Here is a 24,169-nt window from a genome sequence, read left to right as displayed (position 1 = left end):
TAAAAATAAACATAGATTTAATCATTTCCAAATTCTAAAAACAAGGTTTTATATAAATATTCTGCTTCAATCTAATGCGTAACTTTTCAACTTTTTAAGCCATTGCCAGAGGAGTTGATACAAAGCTAATTAAGAATATCAGCTCAGCTGTGTTTAGAAATTGGTGGACTTGAGTAAAGATAATTACCTCTTCTGAAGAGTTCATGTTTTTTTTTTTTAATCCTCCGTGTCCTTCTTGGCTACTAGCAACTGTGTGGAGGAGTGGGGGGTGAAATGCGATCACAGAAGGCTTGTGTGATGTGCATGCACCGACGGAATTGTTGTTATTTAGTATTCCTCATGGGGGAGACATAAACTACACTACAGCTGTCACTATAGCTTTGAAAACCAAAGTTTTCACTACATTTAAAAAACAAGTTGCTCTCCTGCCTGCTGCATGCAGCTTTTATTAAATGGCAGTCTAGCACAAATCTAACAGCACCATAATTAACAATTATATAACCAAATTACGGATTTTTTTGTATTATTTTTGGGCTGGACCACAGCAGAGGTGGAAAAAGTACTAACATATTGTACTCGATTAAAAGTAAGAATACTTTAAAGAAGAATTACTCAAGTAAAATGAATAAGAAGTTCATTTAAAATGTACTATAAGTAAAAGTTACTTGGCTACATTTAAAAAAGCGGGGCAGGAGGGATCTTGCCAATGTAGTGAAAATATGACAAGGGGTCATAAATTCAAAATTATTTAGTTTTTAATTACAGAAAAATCTATAAAAATGTATAAACATCTATACAATTGTAATAACATAACACATGTCACACAAGCTCTCCAAAAAACCTGAGCTCTCCCTTTACTATTCACTCTCCTGATACATTTGACTAATGTTCACAGCCCAGATTATCCGCTAGCTTCTACACACCTAAGTAGCCCGTATGAGCTAATTAAATGTATTAATTTAGCCAGTGTCCTATTAACGTTGTCCTACGGGTTGCTAGTGGTAGACAAAAATTAGCAATGCCACAAAACATGTTGGTTTGTGCACGATAGGCAGCCTAGATGCTGGTCATTTGTCACTGTATTTCATCAAATACATTTTTCCAGGGGCCAGATTTTTTCTAAGCAGACACTCTGGAGCTAGACTTTTTAAATAAAAAAAGTAAAATGAATTTATACCTTATATACCTATTCTTGTTTTCACTTTCTTACTGAATTAATGCTATTTCTTTTACTTGATTAGTTTGAGCAAACTACTAAAAAAACATGGAAACTCCATAATGATGATTGGCTCTTTATCTAAACAAAAAAAGATCTCAAATTTGGAGGCTGTTCTTTGAGGAGTGATGGTTAAAGTCTGTAATTACTGAAACATGGTTGTAGTATGCAGCGTCCTGATTGGTGGAAAATAGTTGCAGTAATAAATGGCTGTTGTCAGGTAAACATGTCACTGTCAAAGAGGCTGAAGTGAAAAGTTGACGTGGAAAAGCCCAGCTTTAATGATGAATAGACTGATAAGCAGGCTGTGCAGTCGTCATGTATGCCTCATTTGCAATGAAACGATGCTGTTGCAAAATAATACCACCAGCATCATCAAGAATGAAGAAGGCGAACAAAGTATTGCGTCATTCACGGCATATTAAGTAGCCACATTAAAATACCGATTTTTAAAAACTACTAAAAATACAAAATACACAACAAAAAGAAAAACGACAAAAAGAAACGTGAGTATTTTGTTACCTGTGGTCCAGAGGTGGAAAGTATCAGCCCTAAGAACTCAAAATTCTGTTGTTGAGTCACTAACTGAGGAAGTTCCACCATCGGTTTGAGAGAGCGTAAGGATGTGCGTCTTGAGGTTTTCCCATTGGCCATTTCCCTTTCAAAACGTATTGGCTCGACACAGACCTTTACCTTTGATATCGCTCATTACTCTCTCAATGCCCAGTTGTTGCCACCCGTTTCAACGGTTCAATACACAGGCTTAGCAGCACGGGCAGCCGCCAATGGTGTCCAATAACTGTAATACTTTATGGCAAATTCATCTTGATTTACATTTTCATAGCACTAATTCCACCTCAGTTTCTCTTTTTAAACCAAATAGTCTTTTCATTCACTAGTTAACTACATCCAATCACTTCTATTTCGCTTCTTTTTAATCACTATGATACTACTGCCAATGGAAATCCCATCCTTCAAATGTTTCATATTTATAGCATACCAAAAATGGCAGTCGTATGGCCCTTTGACAGGCTGGAAGGCTAACATTTAGTTTTTTGACTCTTCCTCCTCTACCCATCTCTCCTCACCTTTTTGTGTCTCCCACTCTGTCTACCTGTGTCTTCTCCTCCTCTGTGGTACTCCAGTTCTATCAGTTCACCATCGGCACTGAGAGGGAGGCACGTCTGCTATGCAATGGCCACTACCCAGAAATCCTTGTGGTGGATGCCACCAGCCTGGAGGTCCTGTACTCCCTGGTGTCCAAGATCTCTCCTGACTGGATCAGCTCCATGAGCATCATCCGATCCCACCGAACACAAGGTAAGAGACATACAGTAGGTGGTGCTGGATTTTGAAGATTAAACTGATGGGGTTGGTTTCTCCAGGCAAGTTTGGTTGATTTTAATATTGATTTTAATTCGAATCCAGTTTGGTTTATGTCAGATTTTTATCATTCTGCCCCTCCCCCCCTTACTACAGCCCTACTTATCTGCTGTTTTTCAGCTTGTATTCTAGTAATTTCAAATCAATCCACAAAGACAATTGACAAGATTTTTATGTCTAGTAAGCTACACGTACAGTATCTGCCGTCTTCCACGTATATAAAATTTGAGTAGGGTTGACCTCTAGTTCACCCGGTAAGAGCGTGCGCCCCATGTAGGCTGAGTCCTTTGCAGCTGCCCGGGTTTGAGTCTGACCTGCGGCCCTTTGCTGCGTGTTATCCCCCATCTCTCTCCCACCTTTTCTGTCTATCCACTGTCACTAATAAAGGGAAACAATCTTTTTTTTAAAAGTGAGTTTTTGCAAATTTCCAAAAAGTCCTACCCTTTGCAAAGTTTTGATTGATGACAGCCCTGTTTTTTGACCAAGCTTGCATATTTATGGTAGAAATGTTAATCACAATCCCACAATGCTGTAAACTAAATTTGATGTCAGTGCCTGGAAAAAATGGAAATGGAGTGTGGATGGAGCTGAGGGGGGCAGAATGAAGCCAACGTTCTATGTTGACGCCCTGTGACTACAGCCACTTGTCACTCAAAGCGGCACGCTCTTAATTATGCAGAACTTTCAGCCTGTTTGTGGCTGACCTGGATTCTCTTGTATCGTGTGCAGTTGTTTATTGCCCACCAAAACTCAACAAGGATTTTATATGTTAGTTTTTAGCTGATGTTGTTCCTAAATAAATCAAACCCACTTGCTCCTGATTTTAAAACACTTTTGAACTCTTTTAAACTTAACCAATGTGTGGAAGGGCTGGCACATCATCTAGGCCACACCTTGGATCTCATCATCTCTTATGGGCTTTCAGTTTCACTTGGAGAAATAACAAACTGGTATCACTTCCCTGTCAGGTTTGAGATCAGTGTCCCACCACACGCTATAAAGCCTGTCTCCTCAGCTTCAGCTGGAGAGTTCGCTTCTGCGTTTGTGGGTGGACAGTTTTATGTTAAGAAGGTTTGGTCTCTCCCTCTTCCCCAGATAACATTCTCTCTGTGTTCCATTCCACATGCACTGAACCACCACAGTGTTGTCACTCCACGTTTGACAGAGTGGACTATGCAGTCCTCTTCTCTTTCCCTGAGCAATTTGTAGGCCTCAGAGGCTCGGCATTTACAAGTTTTAGCTCCTATTTGGCAAATAGGAGCTTTTTTGTTATGGTTGATGACCTCTCCTCGTCAGTTGCTACCCTGTCTTGTGGGGTACCCCATGGCTCAATTCTTGGCCCCATTCTGTTTTCTTTATGTATGCTGCCTTTATAGGAAAGCACAACGTGTTATTTCATTGCTATGCAGATGATTTGCAAATCTATTTGCCTATGAAAGCAAACGACAGTGTCACACTAAACTTCCTGCTTAGTTGTATCACTGATATTAAGTTGTGGCTTTCAGAAAACTTTCTTAATTTGAATCAAGATAAAACGGAGTGTATTTTCTGTACTTCAGGCATGCAAAATGGTCCAGCTTTGAGTTTAGGAGCTCTGGTATTTTACACTAGGACAAAAACGTTGGGGTTATTTTTGATTGCAGCATGAAATTTGATAAGCAGATCAGTAATGTTGTTAAGATGAGCTTTTCCAGCTTCGTCTCCTGGTTCAAGTTAAGGCCTTCCTTAACAGGCATGATCTAGAAAAGGGAGTTCATGCTTTTATTAGTTCAAGGTTGGATTACTGTAAGGCTCTTTCTGTTGGTCTGACCTTCATGTCACATCTTCAACTTGTGCAAAATGCTGTTGCTCGCTTTTTATCAAACATATCTAGACGTGCACATATCACTTCCGTTCTTTAAACTCTACGTTGGCTCCCTGTGCTTTTTAGAACAGATTTTAAGACTTTATTGTTTGTTTTAAAGGCCGTAAATGGTCTGACCCCAGAGTAATTTTCTGAACATTTTAACTCTTTTGCAGTTGCTGCCCCAAGACTCTGGAACAAGTTACCCACTGTTGTTCGCTAGGGTTGGGAATCACTAGTCCCTTTATGATACTTAGGCCACAATACTATATTATTGGGATATTAAACATATTGCAATATTCTGTGATATATTGCAATTTATAATCGTTTTTTCCAACTTCTATGCTTTCCCAATTTCAAATGATGTCCCAAAATGGGGTTATAAAGCAGAAAACTGGCCAACGCACATATAATAAAAGATCGATGCCTGGCACCTGTGTATACCTACAGTATTGCCACAGAAAACCTCAGCGCCAATGCTGTATCGATATCTTTATTTTTTCCCCATACCTGATATTCGCACTATTACAGATGTAACTCTTTTTAGGTCCAGACTCAAGACGTATCTGTTTAGTCTGGCTTTTAATACGTAGCAGTGGTGTGACAATTTCATTCTTCTGTTTCTTCATTTTACTGTTTTCTATGTTCGCTCTTTCTATTGTATAGGTTTTAACTCTTGGTTTCTCATGTTAAGCACTTTGGATACCTTCTGGTTGCTGTGAAGTGCTATATAAATACATTTAGATTGATTGAATATATTTTCCCAAAGTTGTCATGAAGGGTGAACTTGGCTATAGAGACAAACACTGTTTTTTTGTTTGTTTTTTTTGTACCAGGCTGTAACCGGGCTTAATTCTGCTGTAAAGTTGGGCTTTTTAACACTAGGGATCTGTTGCCTCAAATGGCCACTCGAGTTATTGGTCTGAGTTTCATGTTTTAGCTCATTCCAGCTCAGGGGAATTTGAGCTGCTGCAACTTACAACATATAATAACTAAAAATCAGCACAAAAGGTTTCTGCACCTTTAGGGTTTAAATTCTAATAACAAGAAACCTTTTATCTTTACCTTGTAAGTTATCTCTGTTCTTAGGAGATGAGAAGCTCATGATGCAACCCCTGCAAGTTAGCTTAAGAGCCTCTCAAATAATAATTTAATAGGGCGAATAAATAAAATATAGTAATACAAAATATCCCCCTTTTAGCAGTGAGTTTTTAAAGCACCATGGTTTTAATAGAGATTTTGTTTTATAAATGGGCTGAAAGCTTAATGAAACAAGCCTGATGCAAAATAATGGCGCTACGAATAGAGATGTTACCAATGCTTATGTTCAAGCAAATGTTTGCATGATTCTATGGTAAATGGTAACATTACTCTTACATGTTTAATGAATATATGTAAACATGCTACCAAGCAAAGTTTTTATTATTATCTTGAGGCCTTAACTCTGATTTGGTGGTTTCTCTGTCCTAATGTAGAGGACACAGTGGTTGCAGTGTCAGTGACTGGGATTTTGAAGGTCTGGATCATCACAGCTGAGGTCAGCAGGATTCAGGTATACCGCCATACAAATACTTCAGCTGTGTATACTGCCGGATAGATGTGTAAACTCAAGTTAAAGTGAACACAGGTCTTCACAGATATTTCTAGGGCTATTATGGAACATTTGAATGTTATAATAATGGATGAATACACCTTACATATATTTTCCCTAATACAATTCCAATATGTATGTAAAAACAAATCCTTACCTAAAATGTCATGACCTATTTATTAAATCTCAAATATTAATTGGTGTATCGGCTCAGGCTCTAATTTGTTGGTGGTGGGTTTTTTCAGGACCTGGACCCTGTGTTTGAAGAAGAATCCAAACCCATCTACTGTCAGGGATGTCAGAGTATTTCCTTCTGTACATTTACTCAGAGCAGCCTGCTGGTTGTCTGCTCCAAGTACTGGAGGGTAAGAACCTGCATTAATTACCACTAAGTAATACTCCGCTCCAACTACTTAAGTACTGTGTGAGCCGTGGACATGCAGTTTTGCCCCAGTCTGACCTGGCCTTAGCTGTACTACATGAATAGAAATGTGTGCATCTTTTTCTCGTGTGGCGTCAGGTGTTTGATGCAGGCGACTACTCGTTGCTCTGCTCAGTGTCCAGTGACAGCGACCAGGCCTGGACCGGAGGAGAGTTCATCGCCGCAGACAAAGTCATCATCTGGACCGAAGACGGCTGCAGTTACATCTACAAGCTGCCTGCCAGGTAAACCTGCTGCTCCTCTGGCCCGAATGCTGTGTTTCCACTGTAGTGTATGAGCTATACACTACAGTGGAAACGCAGCATTCGGCTATGCTCGACTCAGTTTTTTTGGTACCAGTACTTTTCTCTTTTCGTTTTCCACTGTGGATAGTACCCCTAAAGTGGAGGTGGGATTCTCAGCTGATTGCCATAGCAATGGCACGTGACACTGCTGTCATTTTGAGGGGCGACACACGTAAAACCCTTTCATTAGCAACCAAATAAAGAAATGTCTGCACTTTTTGATTGAGTGAATGCAAAAATGGTGGTAACCCATTCACAATTCTCACTTACTGGTCATTTGCCTGCAATGTTTTCTACCTTCTACTATCCGCTGAGCTCGCTCGGAATGACAAACAAGGTGAATAAAAAGTACCCACAACGTTTGCTTAGTTTAACCTTTTATTTAATTAGGAAGGTAATGGAAAACCAAAAAAAGAGTTGAGCCGAGCCATACTATGTTGTAGAAAAACGGCTTTACATGACTTTTAAGTATCATCTGATGGTGTGAACACCACAGAAGAAGAGCACAGACTCAGTCATACTCAGCTAAAGTGATAGATAGATAGATAGATAGATAGATAGATAGATAGATAGATAGATACTTCATTCATTGAAAGAAATTTTAGATGGGGCTATACAAGCACAGGCGTTTAAAATGTTTTTTTCTGATTGTGTGTGCCACACAAATTGCGTAAACTTAGACCCATAGTGTGTGTTTGTATTCCTCAGCTGCCTGCCTGCTAGTGAACACTTCCGCAGTGATGTTGGGAAAACCAAAGAAGGCTCCATCCCGCCGCTGGTCTACAGCATTGCCGACCGTTTAGACAAACAGGTCAGTCCTTTGTTCCTTCACTCTGTCAATTAAGCTTTTGAAATTTTTGTATATTAAATAATATTTAAAATGGATTGTTGCACAGACTTGGAACGTGCACCCACTTGGAATGTGTTATATTGTACACTCCTGCTTGCATACCAGAAAAAGACATGATGTTGTATAGTTTTAGCTGTTTTATTTCTTCTTATTATTATTAGGATATGTTGAGGTTTTCCCTACTTACTTTGGAAGTTACCTTGGTCATTTTAAACCCAATTTGTCCTCCAGAACAGACAGATGCCGTTGCTAATGATTCGGCTGTTTGAGGTACTTGTCAGAGATAAAAATATACTCGACAGGGAAACTTATTAATATGGGGGGGGTGGGTGGGGTCAGGTCTTTTGTGTTTTTTCATAGTGATGATCTTAGCAATATGAGCTGGGATAACTTGACTAGCATGGTTTAGTAAAGGAAAAAACCGTCACACTGGTAAAACCTTTTGTGTGAAACTTGCACTTCTGAACTTGTGTAACGTACATACAAAAAAGTAGACTGTAATTATGCCAGTTGGGCTGTAATTAGTTGGTTCATAGAGGAAACTGAAAACCGGTCTTGTACTGAACTGAACTACCATTCTGATCAGGGCCCTGTTGGTCAAACATAGCTTAAACAATCTAAATAGCATTATTCTAGCTAAACAATCATTAAATAAGGATCTGTACAATGGCTGGACAATGTGTAGTTGTCCCGTGGTGTTGTGTTGGCAGTCTAACTGTGTTTTGTTTGTATTAATTAGTGCTTGATTTGATTAAGGAGCGTCAGTGTCTATGTCAAGCACGTTAGACCAAGTGATATCTTAAAGGTGTGAAGGAGAGAGAATCCTCTCAGAGCAACTCTGTAAGTTAATATAACTGATTGGATATGTTGTAGACTCTCAGCAGAGCTCAGTACACTGGCCCGTTTGGCAAAATGAGACATCAAAGAACAGCCTTTAAGTATATACACTGACCAAAATTATAAACACAATTCTTTTGTTTTTGCCCCCCTTTTTTATGAGCTAAACTCAAAGATCTAAGACTTTTTCTATGTACTCAAAAGGCCTATTTCTCTTAAATATTGTTCACAAATCTGTCTAAAATGTGCAGTTTTATCACACCACACATACCGCAGATGTCGCAAGTTTTGAGGGAGCGTGCGATTGACATGCTGACTGCAGGAATGTCCACCAGAGCCGTTGCCCTTGAACTGAATGTTCAAATCTCTATAATATCAATAAGCCGTCTCCAAAGACGTTTAAGGGAATTTGGCAGTGCATCCAACAACCGCAGACCACATGCAACCCCACCAGCCCAGGACCTCCACATCCAGCATTTTCAGCTCCTCGTCCTCATTGGGGTCTCGAATCACTTTTGATGACGTTTAGCACTTTGGAGAGGTGTTCTTTTCACGGAGGAATCCCGGTTTTCACTGTACAGGGCAGATGGCGGACCGCGTGTATGGCGTTGTGTGGGGGAGCAATTTGCTGATGTCATTGTTGTGGGTCGAGTGGCCCATGGTGGCGGTGGGGTTATGGTATGGGCAGGCGTATGTTATGGACAACAAACACAGGTGCATTTTATTGAGGGCATTTAGAGTTTATGTCACGAGATCCTGAGGCCCATTGTTGTGCCATTTATCCATAACCATCAACCCATGTTGCAGCATGATAATGCATTGTCTCATGTTGCAAGGATCTGTACACAGTTCCTGGAAGCTAAAAACATCCAAGTTCTTGCATGGCCGGCACACTCAACGTACATGTCGCCCATTGACCATGTTTGGGATGCTCTGGATTGGTATACAACGGCAAAGGAGAAGTGCTAACTAGACAGATTTATACAGATTTGTGGGAAATCCGCCTTTTGTATACATAGAAAAAGTCTTAGATCATTGACTTTAGCTCATGAAAAATGGGGGCAAAAACAAAAGTGTTGCATTTTATTTGAAATAAAATTTCAAATAAATGTAATTGAAATGTTCAAATATACTACTACATAGTATTGTTACTTACTAAGAAGAGCTTAATTATCAGTACCCTTTAAAAGATGGTTAATGGCCATGCTTTATCCATGTGCGTGAGCCTGACCCTTGGTGTTTGGTGGTTTCTGTTGTTGTTATATGTGTATCTATTATTTATTATATTGTTTGTGTGTAGGTACTTATTTGTGGTGTGTGCCTTTGTTTGTTGTTGTTGTTCCTTTTGTTAAATTTTTGTCCTTGGATGCTGCCGTGCCCCCTCCCTCCTTTGACTTCCTGACTCCTCTCAGAAGGAAGGAGAAGGAGGTGAGGAGGAGGAAGTGGTTGTGGAGGTGATGTGCCTCCCTGCCAGCGGGTGCGACTTGGAGCTCTACACTCCAGAGCTGCTATACCACCACCGGCCTCTAGAGGCACCAGTAAGCTCCAGAAAATGCACACTGAATACTAAAAGCGGGAAGAAGGTTCATCTTTTTGGCTGAGCTGCTAAAGCTAAAATGGAAATAATTTAAAGCTATTACACCAGCTTTTACTAGCATTGGTGAAAATATGTAACCTTTTAGAATCAAAGAGTCATTAATTACAAACTCAGGACATTTTGCATGTCTTCTACAAAAATCAAGCCAAATATTTTGATGGGGATGTGCAAAATGGTTAAAGTTAGATTTTCTGCACCATCAAATGAAAGTAAAGGATTATAATATTTTTAAAGGACCATACCAATGATTGAGCATGTTTTAGCTCATTGACTATACATGGTTCCCTCTATAAATTACTGCAAAATATATGGTGTTTGCATATGTCCCATACTGATTTGTAAAATTAACCCCAGAATTCACAGCATACTTAAATGCACCATTTTTGTTTTCAGAATTTGCACTGCAAACATAGTCCTGCATGATCACAGTTCCAAAACATTAGAGCTGTAAATAATTATAATTTAGACTGCAGTCCAAATCCCGAATACTGGAGAGAGTACCTGGAACTCAGATTTTCAAAGGGTAAAGTCTGAAACACGCCCCCTAACGTCTGATTTTCAAACTCGAGACTCGGACAATCTCGCAGTAGCCCGAGTTCAAAATCCAACATGGCTGCCCCCTTTATCAACAGTTGTGAAAGCTGTAGTAACACAAAGTTACAAGCACTTCCGTCTCATTTGTGTCTCACTAAATCAGATGTTATCCCAGGCATGTTCAATTTCTTTGGACCTGTTGTAAAAAAAAATAAGCTGTAATACGGTATCAACTGGTATTGCTAACAGTGGCTAAAAGCGCTGGAGCTAAAGAAAACAATGAAAATCCGACTTATAAATGGAATGCATTCAACTCTGGTGGGACCTCATTCCCAGCTCCTGCTTCAGAGTTTTGAGGTAAATGGAACGCACTATTACTGCAACAACTGCTAAAACATCATCATCTCGCCGTCCCCTCTACCCTACTGACGGCCACGCTTTCTTGGCTTGAAATTACGGCAACTACCGCTAGAAACCGTGCAAACTCACAGTCCTCTCTACCCGATTCAAAGCCACCCTTTCTTAGCTTAAAATTACTTACTGTTGTTGGCTACGGCCGCTGAACAAGCTACATGTTGTAAAAAATAAAAGCAGCTACCCGCTTGCCTGGTCCGCCAGTAACGTTCGCTGTTACGGCTTGTTAGCATGCCGGCGTTAGCCATGACCATTCACAATCGCTTTATTGGCTTACTCAATTGATTTTGCCAGTAAGCAACTTGAGTACTCCTATTACTATTTAATTCAATGTGAGTACACAAATGTTGAAATGGTGAAAAGGCCCGTCTCGAGTTGGCTTGATAAATTAGCTTGGATCTTAATGCTTACGTTTTGAGGAGGAAATAAGCCAAGCTGTCACCATCTTTCAAATACAGTATATGTCCAATATTTACCCAGGTATTTTAGTTTGGTAGAATTTATCTTGGTTGATCCCGTTTGTTTATTTGCTGCTTCCATGCTGTACTACAGCTGTACGTTTTTACAGACCATCTGGCGGCATGGCCCGGCTGTTAAACTGGGCAGGTGATAACAACACACATACCAAAACACTAACAGACATTCTGTCACTGAACGGGAAATTTAAAAAGAAAGAATACCGGCTTTAGCATTGTTGTCCGAAACAATAGTATTTCAGCTTGGCATGTTTCTTTAATAACTGACGACATATTGTGGTTATTTTTGGATTCAGTACAGTAAATATATTACATGTTACACCTCTTTAAGTAATCATTTTAATATTCTGTTGAATTTTATGGTCGAATCCGTGAAGAAAAAACAACAACAACACTTTGGTATGGTCCTTTTTAAGTGAGGTTGGTGTCAGGTGTAGATAGTTGTGTGCAAGAGTTAAGCTCAGTGTGAGGTTTTAAATGTCCTCTAGCTTTTGAGATGAAACGGGCTGAAAATGTTAAATTGTTTTTGGTATTTTAGAGTTGTGACTTTGCAGCTCAGCTAGAAAGTAATGAGCTGAGATGAGAGGCGCAAACTGTGAGAACGGCAGCGAAAACACAGACGTCCACTCAGTGGCTTACATTCACTCTGCACCTTGGTAATACTGTAAATAGGGAGGTCGTGTAAGTATTTATGTAGGGTATTTTGAGCCTTTCTAAGCCCCCATACTAATAATAAATAGTACAGACACAAAATAATGGTTGAATTTCTTAAGGAAGAGTTGTCTTTTTAATGTAGATGCCTTTTATGAGAACGCAAAGGACTCTGTGGTATCGTGATTAATGCGAATTTACTCAACATAACCGAGCTGAGAATTAATGTTTGCACAGTTTAATATTCCAGATTAACTAATATCTGTAGGGCTTACATTTCAAAATGTGTTGAATCCTTTTTTTTTTTTTTTTTCAGAATGGCTCAGAGGGAATTTGACCACTTGCTATTTAGTGTTGTAAATGTCTCCTCTGAAAAACTATTATTCATAGAGAAATATCTTTAGAAACCCAAAAATGGCATTTGCAAGTGTGACTAAAGTTTATGGTTTAGTAAGAAGTATAAGTACGTAGACAAATGGGATTCGATTATTAACAATCCGTCCATCCATCCATCTTCATCCGCTTATCCGGTAACGGGTCGCCATTATTTTGTTTCTAAAGATGATCAAATTATATATTTTAAACCTTAACTTGATACTTGTTACTCTATTGGGAACCTAGTTTAAATTGCGATTGAACAAACAATCACCTGTTCAGACCTCAGACAGATCCTGATGCATAAAATCACATTATCAGTGTTTTTACTTACTGATATAAAGACAACCTTTGTTCTATATGACCTGATCTGAGCATGAATATTAAAAACAAAAGTGGGCCAAAAATGGACTCTGGAGGAACACCATAATTAGCAGAAAAATTAAAATGGTAATGTCTGGAAGTCAGCTAAAAAAAGGATATCCAGGAGAAGTAATTACTAGGTGTTACATCTAGCCTTTACTCATTTTCAAAGTGTTGGAATAGAAGTGTAAGCCGCTGAGTTGATGACATTGAAAGTAAACTGCGTGTTTTGTTTGCTCCTGTCTTGGGTTTCCTTACTGCCTGACTGAGAGACTGAACTCATTCTAGTTCACCTGATTTCATGCTCTCTTCCCACTAAAAGAAAACTCTTACTCTAAAAGCACCATCAACCTCATCTGTCTTCATACTGATGAAGATTCATGCAAAGTACCCAAGCTGCTTTTTAACAAAATAATGACCTGCTGAGTCCCTGAGTTTATGATAAGCCAAATGCAAAAAGGTGTTACAGAAATGCCATGACATTTTGGGTTAAATTTGGTTGCTTATCTTCAACAGGAACCTGTCCCTTTGGACTAAAAGGTTTATAAGTCTGTCTGTAAAATTCAAACACAAAGTATAAACACTAATTATGCATATTCAATATAAAAGAGACACCAAAGTTGAAATGTAGTTGCTGTGAAAACATTTAGGTAAAGACCATACACCAACCGTGGAATGCATCTGCATATTTAGATATTAAAATTGGTGATGCAACCTTCTTATTTTCCAACACAGTTTTAGGCACAGATAGGACAAGATGAAATGGTGTTTCTTTGTGTGGTCATCAGACGTGTTGGCAAAAAGTGTGTTGTTTGTTTTAATTTTCTGTGAATAATAAGTGAGTCTTTTTTTTAATTATAGTTTTTTGTCTATGTAGCATGCAGTCCTAAAAAAGGGGTGGGTTTCTTGTCGAATAACATTTTAAAATAATTTATATTTAATGTCCAGAAACTTCTCTACTGCCTTCCACGCCTTTGCAGTTGAGGTGAATAGAGACGGGCATTTATTGCTCATTTACTTGATTTACAAGTATGTTCATCATATTTTAGTAATACTGATTGCTGACATTCCCTTATTTTTGATTTGCTAATAATGTTGCTCGTTGTTACTGCAAACTAAACACTTGATTCACGTTTAATTTTTATCTTGTTAAATTTAGGATAATGTACATTTAAACGGAAACAGAGGCATTTCATACTCACCATTCTGCTGCTTAGAATTTATTTTATTACTATTTCAATTGCAAATACAGTCATGTGATCAATAAAGTTGTTTGCAGAGAAGACGCATTGTTTCAGTGTGAACAATCTGCCGGTAATGACATACTTAATTGTTACATTTTTTATTTTACACAGACATAATCTATCCCTGTCTTCGTAGGCTTTTAATTCAAAATCATTTAGAGTAAGTGTTTACTCCCAATAACGGTAGTTTTACAGTAATATAAAAGTAAAAGTGAGGGATTAGAGTTAGGTAGTGAATGAAAACAGAAATTCTATGGTAATGCACATTATCCTTACAACCATGTTTGAAGTTATTACACCCAATTTAAAGGATAGTTTGGATATTTTAAATGGGTGTTGTATGAGGTGCTTCTAGTCTTAGTCCTACAGTAGATGGCTGTTGGTACACCCATAATTTGGAGAAACGGAACAACACAGAAGTTAAGAAATGTGCTGCTGTTGGTGCCATTTATAAAAAAAAAAATTAAAAAAAAATCTATACAAGTTTCAGTGTTATATTTCTAATATTATCCCTGCGTTACCTTGCTGTAAGTCAGCCCTTTCTTTTCACAGGAGTTTTCCCTTTCTCTTTCAGCCCATTCTGTCTACTTCTGCAAAAGTTCTTCTTCTGTATACCCTGGCTAATGAAGGTGTCCGCCTTGTCTTCACAGTGAATGGTATTTTGTCATTGCGGTCAGAACCATTTTTCTTTATTCTTCTTTTTTAAAATGTTCCTCCATTTGTTGTCTCTTCCCTAAACCTCTGAAAATCTGAACCAAACAGCTAATCTGCCGCATAATAATATGGAAAATGGAAGTTCTACTATTGAAAAAATGTAGTCCCAAAGGAAAGGAGAGAGTCAATGGCAGTGATGGTCCAGGACCTTGTTGGTGAGGCTGAGGGGAAGAAACAGTTTTTATGAAGTGAGGTTTTGGTCCCGATGGACTGCAGCCGCCTTCCTGAGGGGAGAGGTTCAAATTGTTTGTGAGAGGCATTTGCTTGAATCTTTGCTGCCCGCCTCAGCGTCCTGGAGGTGTGAAGGTCCTGGAGAGCTGTCAGATTGCAGCTGGTCACCTTATCAACAGAGAGGTAATAAGCTGCAGTCTGCCCTTGTCCTTACCAGTGGCTGCAGCGTCCCAGATGGTAATGGAGGAGGTGAGGATGCACTCAATGATGGCATTGTAGAAGTGCACCATCATTGTCTTCATCAAGTTGAACCTCTTCCGTTGCCTCAGGAAGTACATCCTCTGTTGCACTTTTTTTGATGAGGGAGCTGAACATCAGCTTGAGGTCCTGGGATCAGATGGAGCCCAGGAAGCCAAAAGACTCCACAATGTGGAGTCACCCAGGATGATGAAGTCTGGTGGGCCAACATCCTCCCGTAAGGCCACAGCCATCCCCACTGTCTACAGAGCATTCCAAGTTGTTCTGACTGCACTGTGCCACCAGGTGGTCTGTAGGCGGACTCATCGCCACCAGAGATGAGTCTAATCAGGGGGGTGTTGTCGAGAACTTTAAGAGCTTGACGAACTGGTGACTGGAGGTGGAGCTGTTGGTGTACAGGGAGAAATAGTTGTAGGGAAGCAGTGAAAATATTGCAAATACAGCGTTCACTTAGAGTGAAGAGACTCTTCTTAGGTAGTTAAAATATGTTTTGCTGCTGCCCCCACTGCAGTACATTGCTAAGCTTCTGTGTCCAATTCTCCAAATGCGCTGATCGACATCTACTGTAGGTAATACAGTGCCAATGGATTCGTACCACATACAACCCCACTTCAAACCGTTTTTACCATATGTAATCCAGGTGAATGAGTAGAAACACCAACCATTTGGATCACAGAGCCAATTAAAACAAACACAACACATTTTTGCAGGTTATCTTGGGTTGATATTCTCTCTCTCTGTTACTGCCACTGTGCTGTCTGCTCAAGACAACACTTACTGTTGTTGGATTTTTCTGTTCACATCTTATATCTATGTGTGTGTGTGTGTTTGATTGTGTGTGTGTTTTGTGTTTAAAAAAAAAAACATTTGGTGGCACTTTGCATACTCTGTGATTGTGTACAGCGCTCACATGAGCCAAACTAACAGATTGTCGGACACCTCTGCCATTCCTGTGACTATGGCAGCCCATCCTACTTACACGGTCACAGGTTCACAAGCTTTCATTCTCTCCATTAAACACCATTATACGAAATTTTTTCTTCCAGCAGTAGTTATCTTGTCCAGTAGAGGTCACTTTTATCAAGAGGGTTGAAAATTGATGAGTTGCAGCAGACTTTTGATTGGGCTCACGAGGCACCACTACACTAAACTAAAACAGACATGACCAACTTGTGCGGAAAACCTTGTGAGCATAACTGGCTTGTGAAACCGCTAGAGTGACACATCACATATGGGCATGGCTGGTAATGAGCCAACAATTAGCCCTCATTTTGGTGATTCCTAGTAAAACATTTATTTAGGTCCTTCTTATACATTGGAGCCCTGGTGAGCTTCCTGTTCAAACCATTCAGGCTCTAATGTATCCAGATGAATACATTTGACTGTCTATAGGTCTTGCTCTTGTCCATGATTTCCATGAACACCCCACTGCTGCTGAATTGAGCAAAGGGAAACTTTTAAAGGATAGGTAAGGTTGATGGATAGTGGTAACCACTGTAAATAACACCTGATCCACTCCTCCTGATGAGGGACAAATATCATGAAGGTAATGTGACTGATTAAGGCTCTACGTAGTTGCGAAAGCTGGTCGTGTTTAGGCTCTCAAGATTTACTGTAGGTGAGATTTCCACTTGCTTTTGGCATAAAAAAATAATCCCGTCTCTCAAAGTCAAACCACTCGAATCAGTTACTCAGTGAGTCAATGCACATTCAGCCTCTTGCCATCTGGGAGATGGTAACGGAGCATCCGAGCCTGCACATTTTAAATATCGCCATCTTTAGTTTTCTGTACTTCTGTACAATTTAATTTTGCCTTACATTTGCACTATTTAGAATGTATTACAGTATTGTATTGATCACCTATGTTTCTTGATCTTATTTGTACATATTACTTATCTTTTATATTATACTTGTGTCCTTATTGCACTGTGGCTCAAAGAAAAATGTATTTTCAATTACTCTGTATGTCAGGCACATATTGCAGGATCGACAATAAAGTTGACTTGACTTGACAAAGAGGTTATAATGAACTGAGAAAAGAATGACTCCTGAAAGTGATTCAGTTATTTAGATCTACTCATTCTCAAATGATGTTTACTTTATGCCTGTGAGTAAAGGGACCGTAAACTGAGCAAACCAGCGAAGCGTTCAAAGCGTGGAAATAGTTTAGGTATTGAGATCAGACATGACTTAGTAGTCATGCACAGTTTTTATATTGGTACCTCAGTACGTGGAAAGACAGTTGGCCACTTATATTGGTAACTTCAGTCACATGACCCTCATCCTATTTGTACCTGTAGTTTTAACCCCACCAGTCCTTCCTCTGTGCAGCATTTAGCACATTTTCTGATAGGTCAATCAACAGTTTGGGGGTGATCACTGGAATTCTACAGTGGCTACATTTTATCTGCTGCTGGACTTCATGTACAGTACCTTTTGATCCTATCAGCCCTTACATGCTGAAAAAGCCCCAAATGAGTTGCACATGTTTTCAGCCTGTAAGGAGTTAATTTCCAGCTGAATCAGAGTTGTGTGGTTCTGCTTTCCTGCAGTGTGCTGTGTTGTTGCTGTTTGTTTGAAGGCAACCAGAGAGCAAACCTTTAAGCTTCACATTCTCAGACTTGGAACCATTACAGCATGAACAACTAAACTAACAGTCTTTTAAAGGAATGCTCAAATTGTTAAGAAAAATGTGCTCTGATGTATTTAAGGCTGAAATTCCCAGAAACACTGCTGTTGAAGGTGTTATTTGGGAGAATTGGCGCTTCAGGCTTTCATATAATGACCTGTCCCCCCCCCATCCTCCAGCTCCTGATCTGTCCTCCTGTGACTCGGTTCTTCTTCGGCCGACGAGAGCCCCTCCATAAGTTGCTGATCCAGGGGGACTCAGCGGGCAGACTGTCCCTGTGGAGCATCCCAGACACCTCGCCTCTGCAGCCGCTGTCGAAAGCTACAGGTAAGGAAGTCGTGGCTGACATTACACAATAATTTAGAGAAGAGAGAAGTGCCCAGAGAAGTGTTGCCTGCCGCTGTTGGTCTTAATGAACTACAAAAACACTCAGTCCGCTGGTTTTCTTACAGTGACGTTACAGAACGACATTTTTCCCTTAAAAAATGATCTAGAAGCTAGTTTTACAGAAAGTGATTTGTTTATAAAAAAAGTTGAAAAGAAAAAATCAACCAAAAGAACATTAATAAGAACACACTTCTTGCCATCAGTAATACCTCTTAGTAATCCTTTATACAAAAATAACCACCTATAAAACATTCATTCCCTGTTTATAAAATATGACAAAGAAAGGAAAACCATTGGTAATAATATATACAATATATCAATTGCAATTCAACATTGAAATAGAAGATATAAAGTCTATGATTCCTGCATAGTGTATCATAAATCATGTTGATTTCTCTTTTTCGTTGGCCATGAAGTCCATATGCTTCACATAGTTGATAAATGGTCCCCTGATCTTTATTCCATTACTTTTTGTTGGCGTGTGGAGTGGTCGAAATGCATTCCCTGTGACTGTGGTGAAACACTGAGGCTGAGTGACATCTAGTGGTCAAAATGTGTCATGGGACTAGTCCTGCTGACTGGCAGTTAAATATTTTGACATTTTTGTGTCTTACGGGGTTCATGATTTGGTCAAAATGAATGTAATGTTGTAAAAATGAAAGTTTTCAAATTCAATTTCAAATTGACACAACTTCACGTAGAATTGACTTAATTTACAGTTTTTTTCATTGGCAGAATTTGATTAAACAACAAGAATAACAACAAATAAAAATTCAACAGGCTACCCATATGCAATATGGAATGATAATACATTGGTTTTTAATTAAATGTTCTATTTGATCCATTTAGTTAGTAGAGAATGGCTTCAATAATAGTCACATGCTTTAAATATGACATTTGCTCCGTGAAATTGCTTTTCTGTTCTATTTCTCTGCTTCAAGTGTAGTGTATTATTACTTTTACTCATCACTTGTTTTTTTAAAGGCTTTATTCAGGCTGGATCTCTGCCTCTCTCCGTCTCTGTGCAGAGTTGCAGGTGTCGTCCACCATCAGCCTCCAGGAGGCGTTTGATAAGTTGACCCCCGTGTCTGCAGGGATCATTGACCAGCTAAGTGCTCTTCCTGGAAAAGATGGACCCATCAAGGTTTGAATTCACACAAATTATCTGGCTAAAATGAGATGTTTATAGAATGCACTTTCAAGATGAATTTGTGAAATTGTTAAATTTACCGCTGAAATAGCCATACAGGTGGAATATATGTTGTTTCTGCTCCTGATATTCATGTTTCTCCTTGGTAAAGCCAGATTGGATTCCGGATATCCTCTTTGAGATTATATGTGTGCACTGAATATTAAGATGGATAGGAAGGTAGGTAGGTAGATACATAGCTGGTGGATACAGAAAATACAAGAAATATACTAGAAATAAGTAAGATACCAAAGATAAAGTTTAAATCTAAAAACAAATTGAAAATGGCATATAATTATTAATTGATATACTTGCATAACTGGCATTATAGTTTGGTTGTTAGGTTTCTGACTGTGTGTGTGTGTGTGTTCTTTTCCTGCAGGTGACAGCCAGCGTGTATATCCCATCTCAGGGTCGCCTGGTGTGTGGGAGAGAAGACGGTAGCATCATCCTGGTTCCTGCCACTCAGACCGCCATTGTCCAGCTGCTGCAGGGGGAGCACATGCTCAGGAGAGGTGAGGGAGGGAGGGAGGGAGAGACAGCGAGAGGAAGAAGCTGTCCAGTGTTGAGATTGTAGACGCTGGAAGAAAGTTTGACCAACAATTTACAGTAAACAGGCCATCTACGTTAAGCAATCAATAAATTAACAAAATTAGGAGCTTTAAACATGGGTTCAGATGGACTGACAAGTAACACCTTGATTGGACAGTTTTAGTGGTGTCATCCAGCATCATCAGATCAGTAAGTCAACATGCCCTCCACTACTTAACTTGTGCTTATTTATCTTCTCTGGTGTCAGAATAAATGACTGATTAAGAGCATTGTTTGTCCAGATTGCAACTCAACCTCATGTATCTTGACTAATGAAGAACAGGTAGACACAAGAACTAAAGATGCATCTTGTGGTGTAATAGTATGGGATATTTACTGTTTGTTTCCCTCAATTATTGATGAGAAACTACTTGCAATTTCAACAAAGTTGTTGCACACCATAAAATCTTAGTGACGGGCGCATATGATCAATAACTCTTGACTTGAAAAAATAAATCAAAATAAATCTATCGACGACATTTGGATCCTTAGACATTCATGATAATGAGGAACCGCTAAAATAACTCCTTTTCTCTATCTGATTAATTAAAGAACATTCCTCTACTTAGGTGCTGATGCGCATGCAGTTTACCAATGGAATCCCGGTTTCCTGCTAAAATAACATATCGTCTGTCACAAAGGTTGCATCTCATGACCCTTAAATATCCTCCTCGAGTCCTCCGATGGCCTTCCTTCCTCGTATCTTATGTCTTCATCTATTTTGAGTGTTGCGTCTGTCCACACAGGCTGGCCGCCCCATCGTACCCTGCGAGGTCACCGGAACAAGGTGACGTGCGTCCTGTATCCGTACCAGATCTCCCCCCGCTACGACCAGCGCTCGCTGGTGTCTGGAGGAGTGGACTTCTCCGTCATCGTCTGGGACATTTTCACCGGAGAGATGAAGCACATTTTCTGTGTCCACGGAGGAGAGATCACCCAGCTCATTGTCCCACCTGAAAACTGCAGTGTAAGACCTGACTGACATGTAGCTTTATTTGTTTCTTTTGTGCCACGGGGTTGATGTTATTTTTGGAGAGAATTTTAATGATATATAGTTGTGGTCAAATGTTGAACGCACAGACACACACGACCCAACATTATGCCGTTAAACTGATATTAAGATCCAATGGTCACAATTGTGCGGTTATCGTGGAAATAAGATGCCAGATGCTGATGAGAATGACCTATCGCACACATGCTTTTCATGTTTTGTGTCTGTTCTCTTTTTTTTAAAATATTACAAAAAAGCCATTTGGCTCTTTCTCTGAGATGTTATCGCTAAAGCAAAAGTTACATCAGTGTCTTGTTTCAGTTAACAGCTGGTTTACCGAGCATCTACGGAGAGTTAATGTCTCTCAGAGCCAATAATCATACTGCAGGAGAAACATCTGTAAGAGCTAATGTGTTTCTTTGAATAATTCATTACATCACTGCTGACCAATCAGGTTATGGTTAAATAAAGTCAAGGACAGAAAATCAGTAGAAACCCTGCTTTCAGGTTGGAGTTTGACTCTTGTACACTGTTACTCTTATTTGGATTTGACTACAATACTGCACTTTTCCTTTTTAAAGCTCTGAACGGGCTAGCTCTATCATATCTCAGTGACTTTTTACATCCCTACTGTACCCCCCTAGATTACTGAAACGCTGCTCCTTTCCATCCCAAATAGCCATTTGTGGCATAAAGGTGACATGCTTTTTCTGTGGCCAGGCCCAAATTGTGGAACTGCCTCCCTCTACATTTTCAATCAGCCCCCATTATCAAATGTTTTAATTCCAGGCAAAATACCCACTCGTTCCTCTGGCTTTCTATAGTTACAGATCCCCTGCTGGTTTTGTTTGTTTGCCCACTGACAAAGAAATGATCAGTCTATAGTTTCAATGGTAGGCTCATTTGAACAGTGCGAGACAGAACAACCACCACAAAACCCAGACAAACGTATGTCAACAGTAATGTAAAATGCAAATCAATTTCTAACGTGTTTGACATGCGTTTGTCTGGATTTCTTTTTGTGCTATTTGTCTGTCACTGTTCAATTGAACCTACATACTATTAAAATTATAGACTGATCATTTCTTTGTCAGTGGACAAATGTACAAAATCAGCAGGGGCTTTGTATGCGTTTTAGGCTTATCAATAGGTGTTTTTGTCATTAGTCAATTTCAGTCCTTTTTAACATTTTAATGTTTTAAACTCAAATCAGTTTTTAGGCTAATTTTGAATACAATTTGAGGCAAACTTAAAATGTATGCGTTTTGGTGTGCCATTGAAATAGGCAGTCCTTGTTTTCTGTTCTGCTCTCCTTTGTCATGATTTGTCAGAGATGTTTCCATTTTACCCATGCAATGTCTAAACTTATCTTTTTGACAAAGTGTGTTAAAAAATTAACTTTACCAGGTGACATTCATTTGCATCTCTAGTATTGTTAAAATGGCCTAACACCGCCTATTAAAAGCAACACATGAATCACATGCAGGGTAGTATTGTTATCAAGAGTAGTAGTTGTATGAAGAGTCTTTAGCTTAATGCAACAAATTATTGGTTAAGAAAATAAATGGTGCTCCAGCTGTAACACTGAGTTGGTAAAAAGTGTAATGATAGGTCATATTATCAGAGTGGATTTACCAGAAACCATGTAAATATATACAGGCATTGGTGTTTTAGACATTAACTACTCTAAATCTGGTGATACTTGCTAAAATTATCCTACACGAGTAGTCAACTACTGCCCACAGCGCTGAGTACCGGATGAAATAGTCAACTACTTAACTCGGTGAAACCCCTAAACAAGAAGGAGCCAAAGTCTGGAATTATCCTAGACACACAGGCTTTGAAATGATTAAAACCTAAAAGAAAATTAAAGGATTCAGATTCAATTCTATCTTTTCTTCCACTCATCTGTGAGTGACATTTCAATTTGTCAGTACAGGTACAGTGCTTTAGATGATCGTTATTAACTGGTGTGTTTCCTCTGCAGACTCGGGTGCAGCACTGCGTGTGCTCGGTGGCCAGTGACCACTCCGTTGGCCTGCTCAGTCTCAGGGAGAGGAAGTGCATCATGCTGGCGTCGCGACACCTCTTCCCCATCCAGGTCATCAAGTGGCGTCCAGCAGATGACTACCTGGTGGTGGGATGCTCTGACGGCTCCGTCTACGTCTGGCAGATGGATACAGGTGAGATCTCCGTTGGGTAAATGCAGATCCCATCCTTACTGAACCTTTTTCCAATGGCAATGGTTGACAATGAACTAAATAGCTCTAAAACAATCCATTCCCACTGATATTTCTCTCTACTATTCTATTGCTATTCAACAGAAGTTAGTGTGTCCCATTACTTCTTAAGGTTCAGTAGCGTCAACTGCTTTAACCTCCGCATGATTGCTTATTTCAGAAAAAAGCCTCAGTTGTATCAGTGAAAACCACTCCAAACGTTTCAATTTGCTAACTGGGAAAACTTTGAAAGTGCAGTGAGAGTATCTCTGATGCGATGCAGCTTTTTAAAAATGCCAGGTTATGCAAGATGTCCCATGTCAGGCTACTGACAATTCTCACAGGCCAATAGTGGTCTTCACTATTGCCAAGTATCGGCTCAGCTCACTTGGAACCTTGACTGAGGTGGTACCAAAAATTACCAGGTACCTTCAAATTTAGCTAATAACCGTTGTAATGTGTAATAATCTGAACTGGAATGCTTGGTGGAAACTCAACTTTACAAAGTTAGAAACCCCACAAATCCAGTTTTCGGTCTAAAGTTATTAAAACCGCCATTGCAGTAGTGGCATCTCAGTTGTTAACTTGAACAATAATATTATGTTAACCCAGAAACACCCTGCTATATTATGAAAAGTGTATTCCTAAAAACCTTAAAGATGCCGTTGCACAAAAATGTCACTTTATGACGTTCTTTGACATTAATATGCGTTCCCCCAGCCTTCCTATGGTATCCCAGTGGTTAAAAATGGTGATAGAAGTAAACCGAGCCCTGGGTATCCTGGTCTGCCTTTGAGAAAATGAAAGCTCAGATAGGCCAATCTGAATCTACTCCGTATGATGTCATAAGGGGCCAGGTTACCTCCCCTTTCTGAGAGAGAGAGAGAGAGAGAGAGAGAGAGAGAGAGAGAGAGAGAGAG

At 39.5% G+C, this 24,169-nt stretch overlaps 1 protein-coding gene across 3 annotated transcripts in view; it reads left to right on the top strand.

The window, feature by feature from the left end:
* The window catches only part of LOC117959018 (WD repeat-containing protein 7), a 137,022-nt gene that overhangs the window by 3,907 nt on the left and 108,946 nt on the right, over positions 1–24,169 (top strand). For 2 of the 3 annotated variants that reach the window (XM_034895853.1, XM_034895850.1), the window contains exons 5-14: positions 2,362–2,536; positions 5,918–5,994; positions 6,279–6,398; positions 6,554–6,699; positions 7,468–7,570; positions 18,052–18,199; positions 19,288–19,403; positions 19,831–19,963; positions 20,786–21,006; positions 23,018–23,213. In XM_034895853.1, coding sequence (XP_034751744.1) covers positions 2,362–2,536; positions 5,918–5,994; positions 6,279–6,398; positions 6,554–6,699; positions 7,468–7,570; positions 18,052–18,199; positions 19,288–19,403; positions 19,831–19,963; positions 20,786–21,006; positions 23,018–23,213 — 1,435 coding nt within the window. The remainder of the gene's footprint in view (positions 1–2,361; positions 2,537–5,917; positions 5,995–6,278; positions 6,399–6,553; positions 6,700–7,467; positions 7,571–18,051; positions 18,200–19,287; positions 19,404–19,830; positions 19,964–20,785; positions 21,007–23,017; positions 23,214–24,169) is intronic. The other variant, XM_034895852.1, reaches the window with a different exon arrangement.

This window comes from Etheostoma cragini, chromosome 16, assembly GCF_013103735.1.
Source record: "Etheostoma cragini isolate CJK2018 chromosome 16, CSU_Ecrag_1.0, whole genome shotgun sequence".
In the NCBI taxonomy this organism is placed as follows: Eukaryota; Metazoa; Chordata; class Actinopteri; order Perciformes; family Percidae; genus Etheostoma; species Etheostoma cragini.
The sequence above is the reverse complement of the archived record's forward strand: the minus strand, read 5'-3'. Positions and strand labels throughout refer to the sequence as shown.